Source organism: Carya illinoinensis, chromosome 2 (genome assembly GCF_018687715.1).
Source record: "Carya illinoinensis cultivar Pawnee chromosome 2, C.illinoinensisPawnee_v1, whole genome shotgun sequence".
Taxonomy (NCBI): Eukaryota; Viridiplantae; Streptophyta; class Magnoliopsida; order Fagales; family Juglandaceae; genus Carya; species Carya illinoinensis.
In genome coordinates, this window is record NC_056753.1 from 4,569,861 (window position 1) to 4,578,842 (window position 8,982).

The 8,982-nt window shown below is 39.2% G+C and overlaps 2 protein-coding genes and 1 pseudogene across 2 annotated transcripts; 2 read left to right on the forward strand and 1 right to left on the reverse strand.

The window, feature by feature from the left end:
• The first annotated feature begins 908 nt into the window (after positions 1 to 908).
• Positions 909 to 3,879, forward strand: LOC122301631. The gene is made up of 4 exons (XM_043113031.1): positions 909 to 1,289; positions 1,593 to 1,913; positions 2,273 to 2,501; positions 2,741 to 3,879. Exons 1-4 carry the CDS (start codon positions 909 to 911, stop codon positions 3,877 to 3,879), a joined length of 2,070 nt encoding a protein of 689 aa, XP_042968965.1.
• A 789-nt stretch (positions 3,880 to 4,668) lies between these two features.
• LOC122301632 lies at positions 4,669 to 5,411 on the forward strand. The gene is made up of 2 exons (XM_043113032.1): positions 4,669 to 4,804; positions 4,903 to 5,411. The coding sequence occupies exons 1-2, from the start codon at positions 4,669 to 4,671 to the stop codon at positions 5,409 to 5,411; spliced, it is 645 nt and encodes a 214-aa protein (XP_042968966.1).
• Positions 5,412 to 8,335: 2,924 nt separating this feature from the next.
• On the reverse strand, positions 8,336 to 8,449 carry LOC122302032 (annotated as a pseudogene).
• Between the last annotated feature and the right edge of the window lie 533 nt (positions 8,450 to 8,982).

Sequence of the window (8,982 nt, forward strand, 5' to 3'; positions counted from 1 at the left end):
CATGGAAAACTATGCATAGTAGGAGGTGTATTGACTGAGAAGGGATTCAACACTAAAGCTTTCCGAATGACAATGTCCCAAATATGGAGACTAGAGGGATGGGTGAAGTTCAAGGACTTGGGAGACTACCGTTTCTTAATAGAATTCCAGTTTCTTGCAGATAAGGAACGTGTCTTGGGTGGTCGTCTGTGGTTCTTCGACAGGAACCTAGTCTCCCTTCAAGAACTAGAATAATCTACCCCACTCATTGAGGTGCAATTCCATTTTGAACCTTTCTGGGTCCAACTGCATGGCCTTCCTTTGGCTGTTATGAATGTAGACTTTGGAAGCAAGTTTGCATCATCGATTGGTCATGTGATCTGTGTGGAAGCTGGCTTGGAAGGAAGAGGATGGGGCAAGTGCCTAAGGGTCCGTGTAGCAATGGACTTGACCAAACCATTGCTTCGAGGAAAATGGCTGCAGCTTGATAATCAGAAGCATTGGGTTTCCATGAAGTATGAAAGATTGCAATCTTTCTGCTTTCATTGTGGAATCCTAAATCATAAGGCAAAGGGTTGTCAAGCTCACCGAGGGGTTTATCATGGGGGTGAGGTCAAACCTTCCCAGTTTGGCCCATGGTTGAGAGCTCAACCAATGAACTCTAGGATTTTTGAAGTCAGGAAGTATGGTGGAGATACGGGGGACTCTCAACAACCACAGCAGTAGCATACAGTGGTTCATGGAGGTACCTGGGATGAGGCACCTAACCATGGAAATGTGTCTGCTCAGGAGCTCTTCACAGACTTCCCAAAGAAGGATGAGGCAGAACCTAAGGAACCAAAAGCTCAACCTACCTGCTCTACTTTCAAAAATTTCCAAAAGGGGAGGACCCGACAGCACCTTTAGAAGATGGCTTGTCAGACTATGAGATGCATTCAGAGTTTCATGCTAATATACCTGAGGAGAGGGCAGAGATAGTGGACCAGCATCAGAAGAAACATGATCCTGGCATATCGACCTCGGTTAGTATCCCCAAACATATCAACTTCCCCCTAAAGTCTTCCCCACAAAAGCAGCATGTGTGTGCTGGCTCTGAGATGGTAAAGAAAAGGACTGATGAGCTCTTAAAGAAGAGGGCCACGTGGAAAAGAAGGGCCAGGGAGGCACACCAAGAGGAGCCCATTATTTTGGGCATGTTAACTAGAAACAGAAGGAAAAAAGGTCCAACAAGCCAGGGTGATGAAGTGGCACCCGACAGAAAAAAGAGAGCCAATCTTGGCCTTGGTACAAAAGGCATTAATCCAAAGTTGGTGAGCAGCCCCACCAACAACAATGATAGGCCTTAGTTGGAACTGTAGGGGGCTTGGGAACCCCCGTACAGTTCGAGAACTTCACTTACTAGTGAAGACTAAGTGGCCCAAGTTTGTTTTCTTGATGGAAACAAAGTGTGGTAGGAGAAGGGTCGAGGAAGTGAGGAATAAGTTGGGCTTTGATTCTAGTTTTGTAGTTGATAGTAAAGGTTTAAGGGGGGCCTTGCTTTTCTATGGAATGGCACATCTGAGTTCAATCTGGATTCTTACTCACAACACCATATTTCGATGGTCTTGAAACAGGAAGCCTCAGGAAAAGAGGTGTTGTTTTCTGGTTTTTATGGTTCTCCTTTTACTGCTAATAGACCAGATAGTTGGAAGCTTTTGAGGCTACTGCAACCAAAGAATGAACAAGCGTGGTTTTGCTTTGGAGACTTCGATGAAGTTCTACATCAACATGAGAAATATGGGGCTACCTGTAGACCTTATCACCAGATGGAACAGTTTAGACAGGCTGTGGAGTGCTGTGGCTTAAGTGATTTAGGCTTTGTAGGGCCTAAATTTACTTGGAGTAACAACCGTGAGGAAGTCAGTTCACCAAGGAAAGGCTTGATCGTGTATTTGGTAACCTGTTAGGGATAGAGTTTTTTGCTCAGTGCCGAATCCAAGGCCTTGCAGCCCAAACCTTAGACCACAGACCTATCCTGATACACTGGCAGAGTAGGTGGAGGGGTTTGGCTCATGAGGAAGGGGGTAGGAAGAATTCTTTCAGATTTGAAGTTAGCTGGAACCTGCATGAGGAGTGTAGGACTATCATCCAGTTCAGTTGGCTTTCTGAGTCTACTCAGCAGAGGCCTCGGTTGAACTCAGTCCTAAAAAACTTAGGCAAGTGTAGGGAGTCTCTTAAACAGTGAAGCCAACTATCTTTTCATAAAACCAGAAAGGACACTCAGTCTAAGTTGAACCAACTATCCTCTCTACAGAACTCAAACACTGGCTCAAACAACATGGAGATCAAGAACCTACAGAAGGACATTGACAGGCTATTGGAAGAGGAAAGTCTCAAATGGCAGCAAAGAGCTAAACAAAAGTGGCTGAGAGATGGGGACAAGAATTCCAAGTTTTTCCACAGATGTGCTAATCAAAGAAAACTCAATAATGAGATTACTAAGCTAGCACTGGAGGATGGAAGAATTATTAAACATAGGGATGGTATAGCTGAGGCATTTAGCAGCACTATCAAACCCTCTTCACTTCCTCTAACCCCACGGGTATTGATGGATGCTTAAGTCACCTTCTACCTAGAATTACAGAGGAAATGAACAGGGACCTTATGAGGCCTTTTACTCCTGAGGAGGTCAAGCAATTTTTATTTCAAATGAACCCTCTGGGCTCTCCTGGCCCAGATGGTTTTCTAGCCATCTTCTACTAATCCCATTGGGATGTGGTAGGTGGTGAAGTCACTAAGGCTGTCCTAGAGGTCCTGAATCAAGCAGGGGACGTAGAGCCAATCAATGACACATATGTGGTTTTAATCCCTAAATTGAAGAACTCCCAAACTGTACTAGATTTTAGGCCCATATCTCTATGTAATGTGCTCTATAAAATTGTTTTAAAAGTGCTGTCTAACAGGCTTAAGTCCATCCTTCCCCACATCATCTCTTCCACACAAAGTGCCTTTGTGCCTGGCAGGATGATCATGGACAATGTTATGGTTGCCTTCGAGACCTTGCATTCTATGAAAATAAAAGGGAAGGGGCAGCAAGGTTACATGGTTGTCAAGTTGGATATGAGTAAGGCATATGATAGGGTGGAATGGGTTTTTTTGAAGCAGGCCATGGAGAAGATGGGGTTCCACCAAAGATGGATCTCTTTGATTATGAAGTGTATATCCTCAGTATCATACTCTATACTTATTAATGGAGTCCCTAAAGAAAGTTTTCTTCCATATAGGGGTATTCGACAGGGGGATCCCCTCTCTCCATACCTTTTTATCCTGGTCTCTGAAGTGCTCAGTAGCTTGCTATTTCAGGCTGAAACTGTTAGGGACATTCATGGCATCCCTATATCACGTGGCAAACTAAGCATTAACCACCTATTTTTTGCAGATGATAGTCTTTTTTTTTGTAGGGCCAATACTAAGGAGTGGACAACCCTTAATAGGATTATTGGCATCTATGAACATGCTTCTGGACAGCAACTCAACAAAGCCAAGACTTTTATTTTCTTTAGTGCCAATACTAGAAAGGCTACTAAAGAATACATTCTGAGCTTGGCTGGTACTCGTTCCACTTCCTCCTATGAGAAGTATCTTGGACTTCCTGCTCTCATAGGAGCTTTCAAGGAAATTCTAGACAGAATGAGGAGTAGGATCAGCAACTGGAAAACTAAACTCTTATCCTGGAAAACTAAACTCTTATCACAAGCAGGGAAGGAAATCCTATTAAAAGCTGTCATACAAGCCTTGCCAACATATTGCATGGGAGTATTCAAATTGCCCAAGTCCTTGCTTAATGAATTTAATCGAGTTATGCATCAGTTCTGGTGGGGCCATATGAACCATGAAAAGAAGGTGCACTGGGTCTTATGAAATCAAATGGGAAAAGCAAAAGGAGTAGGAGGCTTGGGGTTCAGAGACTTTGAAAGTTTCAATATAGCCTTGTTAGCAAAGCAAGGTTGGAGACTCATCCAATATCCCAACTCCTTGGCTACCAAAGTTTTCAAAACAAAGTACTATTCTAAGTCTGAGTTCTTTCAGGCCAAAATAGGAGCAAGACCTTCCTTTATATGGAGAAGCCTTTGTGCAGCAAGGGGTCTCCTAGAAAAAGGGTCAATCTAGAGGATAGGCAATGGTCAGGATACCAAAATTTGGAACTGCAAGTGGTTGCCTCGACCTTCAAGCTTCATGGTCCAATCTCCAGTCCAGGTTTTGAGTGCAGAAGCTTGAGTTGTTGAACTTATAAATGTGGAGACTAAACAATGGAATCGAGCTTTGGTTCATTCCACTCTTGGTCCTGAAATAGCTGAAACTGTCTTTAAAATCCCTATAAGTGTGACTGATGCCAGAGACAAACTGATATGGATAGATACAAAGGATGGGCAGTTCTTAGTAAGGAGTGCTTACTATAGATAGAAAGAGCTTGTGGATTCACAGAAGGGGCAATCCTCACATCAGGCACCTTGTACTAAGAACTGGACCTGTTGTTGGAAGCTTCAAATTCCAAATGCCACAAAAGTTTTCATTTGGAGAGCTTGCCTAGAGTCACTCCCTACTAGGTTGAATTTATATAAGAAGAATATTGTGGACTCCGCACTGTGTCCTATATGTGATAAGGAGGAAGAGTCAATCACCCATGCATTATGGAGCTGTCCATCAGCTATGGATGTGTGGAATCAAGGCCCTACAGTTTTTCAAAAAAGCTCCAATAATGTAGGTGATTTTAAAAGCTTGGTGGAGAAGTTCAATGCTTCTTCCAACCAGGATTTGTTGGCCTTATTCTCTATGACAGCTAAAGGTATATGGCAGAGAAGGAATCGTATGCTCTTTGAGAATTCTTTCACACATCCCTCCCTGGTAGCTAGGTAGGCAGTCAACTCTTTGAAACCTTTAAAGCTGCACAGGGTGAGCCTAAGAACAGGACCCAGCACTTCCAAGATCAATTCTCTATATGGATTCCTCCTCCTATGAGTACCATCAAAATAAATTGGGATGCAGCCTTGAGTGCAGCTAAAAACAGAACTGGAATTGGTCTGGTGGCTCGAAATCATCAGGGCTCCATTGTGTCAACAAAGAAGCTGTCATTAGTTGGTGTATTGGATCCCCTCCTAACTGAAGCTCTTGGTGGCCTTCATGCCGTGGTATTAGCAAAGGAAAGAGGGTGGCAATCAATCATAGTGGAAGGTGACTCTCAAACTGTAATCCATAGCCTTCAAAAACACACTGAAAGATGGGATAGTGTAGGTATGATATTACAGGACATTAGAATTTTATTGGCTGAGTTTGATAAATGTACAGTGAGTTTTGTAAGAAGAAGTGGCAACAATGTTGCTCACTGTCTAGCCAAGGAATCTCTTGAGTTGGTTGAGGATGTGGTTGAATTGCACGTCAGTCCAGTTTTGTAATCTTGTTTTCCTCCTTTGTTATATGATATCAATAGAGTATTGATCTTTTCAAAAAAAAAAAAGACCAAGAGGCTTGCATGCCTAGCCAAGTGGTTAGGAGCATCCCTTCCCCAAGGGAGTGCACTGGTTCATGCAAGGTGGTGTTAGGAATATCGGTGTCCCGACACCTTGCATTTGTCTTTCCGTAGTCTGGGCTTCATCTCCCTATCGCCCTAGGCCATATATCCTTTGCGCAACCCACAGTCAACACACCAAAGGAGGGGGGGTTGATGTGTGATGATGGCCTTCGGCATGGTCTTAGTCTAGCCCAGGAGGGAAACATGAATGTCCCTACCCATTGGGCCCAGCCTAATAAAGGATTTTGCACCCTCTCCAATTACCCCATCAATTCCTATTGTACGCATTCAGTGGGAATTTGTAATCCTAGTGGTCCATTAATTTCATTCTTTTGGCAGCTTATGACATCTGGTATGGGAGGTTGTTTGTCATGCGTGTCTTTTCCCCTTTCCATGCTTGGAGGTTGCGCTTAATGGCTTGCCCTACGTTTTCTGTGTAGTAGAAATTGCAGGTCATTCTGCATCCCAATAACACCTGTCTTTTTCCCGTCTAGGCAACTCAATCGTTGCAATCTTCTTATTTAAACCCAAGTACTACATCATTTTCCACTTTCTACCTTTCAAGTTTCCTCCATGCTTCTTACTCCTTTGTGTTTTCCTCCTATCTTCCTTCTCATCCCTTCCCAACCTTCTTCTTCTTCCTCACTTGCCTTTAAACCTTGCACATGTCGCCCAAGAGTGCTTCACGTTTAGCTACTTAGGGTGCTCGCTGATAGTCGAATTATGTATAATTTTCTACTTTAAATAAAGTATTAGAATAATTATGTAGTGTTAATTTTTTTATTATATCAGTTTTAAAATATTTTTTTTCTTACAAAAATAATAAAAGAAATTAAGTTTTGAAGGTGAACATAAAAGGAAGAGAAACAAAATGGCACTACTCATTGGATAAGATGGAAATAAGAATAAAATGTGAAGATCTACAGCATGGGGCATAATGACTTCAAACATTGAATAGAATGATAAAGAGAATATATAGAAGGGTGCTGTCGTGAAAAGTGGAAACCTAAACACATAAGAAGTAGAAGGTAATATAGAGATGTGAAGAAAAGAAAGACTCCGCGTGAAAAAGGAAAAGAATAATAACCTAGCTTCAAGGTTTATAAATAGACATATACAATGCATGAGAGGGGCACGCCGAACGGAACTAGAGAAGAGAAAATAAAAAGAGTTTTGCTATGTATAAGCAAAGTCACGTACTAATCTACATACCAATACTGATTTATTCATATTCAAAATTTAAATTAATATTGTTTTCAATAAAATCTACTTTTTGACCAATCACATTAGATTGGTGCACATATTAGTATACAGTTGTACTTGTAACTAGATTTTTTCAAAACAAAAATAAGGTTGCGCCATAGGATCATCTGGTAGAAAAAGAAAAATTGGGTTCTTTCAGTTTGACAATTATATTTTTGTTTTGAGTGTACTGTAATTTATAGTTTTCTTTCGTTTCTTTTAAATATTATTTAGATGTCTATCTACTTTTAAATTTTATAATTTATTTTCATGAACATGTCTAGCTAAGTTTTCAACTAAGGTTGAGGATGAAACCTCATTGATGATTAGTAGTATTATTTATGAAATTGATTATTTTTCCCAGTTACTTGTATGTTCAATGATATATTGTTCTTACTTCATATCAATTGAGACCCTAATTTATAATTTTGTTAAAAAAATAAAATCTTATATATTTTGTGATTTGTTTTAACAAATACAAGTGATGATTTGATTTTATATCTTTGAGTGAAGAAAAACATATTTTAGATATTTAAAAAAAAATGAGTTTCAACAATGATATTTTCCTTAATATATAAGAAAATTGATTTCTAGATTATCATGTACATGTTCTGAAAGAATCAATTTTCATAAATATATTATTAGGAATTAATGAAGTGGATTCTAAAACTTTAGTTCATTCTCCATTAAGAGTTTATTCATTGTTTAGATTAATTTTTATCTTTAGAGTTTATTTGAGTTCTTTTTATTGTGATTAGTTCTTTAAATTAATTATTTATTGCTTTGATGAATTGATTATTTAGTTCTTAATTTTTTATTTTCTTTTACAACTCTTCTTTTTGAGCTAGATTAAAATTTATTTAGTTTATATTTAATTGGTTTCCCATGTTTTTAAAAGTCCCTGTGGATTCAACCTCATTCTTGCTAAAACTATACTCAGTACCATTTGTGCATTTGCGAGTACAATTAAAATTTTACAACAAGTTTTTTGTGCCGTTGCTGGAGATTTGGTTAGGAAAACATATTGAATATTGGCTAAGTTTATTCTTCTACTAGTTGTAGTTAGTTTTTTTATATAAAAAATTCAAAAATTAGAAAAAATTTGCAATATCGTGTGGTGTATGAAAACGTGGATACATGATCATACACATCACCTTGTTAGTCTAGATTATGATTCCTTGTCTACAATGGGAGAAAACTTGGAGGATACTAAAACTCTTAAGGAGTTGTTTTCACTCATTACCACCAACCCTTTATCATGTATAGTATTGCTTGCAACTACTGCAGCATACTTTGAGTTGAAACTACACATAATTCAATTAATTTCCATTTTTCATGGTTTTGAGCTAGAAGATCCATACATGCATATAAATGATTTTCTTGAGATTTGTGCTACCTTTAGGTTCCAGAACTTCACTAATGATTCAGTTTGCCTACGCTTATTTCTTTTTTCTTTGAAGGATAAGGCAAAGGCTTAGCTTAACTCTCTGCCTTCTAGATCTATCACCTCTTAGGATATCCTTGCCACAAAATTTCTCTCTAAATTTTTTCCAAAGTCAAAAACCAATGCTTTGAGAAAAGAGATTGCTTATTTTTATCAAGAAGACAATGAAAAATTTTATGAGAGTTGGGTTGGGAGAGATTTAAGGACTTGATTCTAAAGTGTCCCCACCATGGTTTTGAGACATGGAGACTTAACTCAGAGAAACCATAACATGATTGAGTCAATGAATGGTGGTGGATTTTTGAGTTTAACAGATGATGAGGCATATAAGTTTGTTGAAAATTTATCAAAGAGCTCCCAACAATGGGACTTTTGTACTCATAGAAAAAGATCATCCCCAACAGTCAAAAAAAGAGGTTTGTATGAATTAAGTAAGGATCATTATATTAAGGTCAGATTAGACAATCTCACTCATAAGGTAGAAGCTTGAACTCTAAGTAGAACCATGGATTCTGTAAATCAAGTCCAAGTTTAGGTGTGTTCTATTTGCTCTAGTCCCATGCATATGACACAAACATGTCCTTCTTCACAGGCTTATTCAGAGTACTATACTGAGCAAGCAAATGCACAAAATAATTTTGGGAAGCCGTTTGCTAGTCCTTTTATAGATACATTCAACCTTAATTGGCGAAATCATCCTAATTTTTCTTGAAGGCAAAATCAACCTCCCCTGAATTTAGGTGGACAACAAATGTAGTAACAAAGTCAA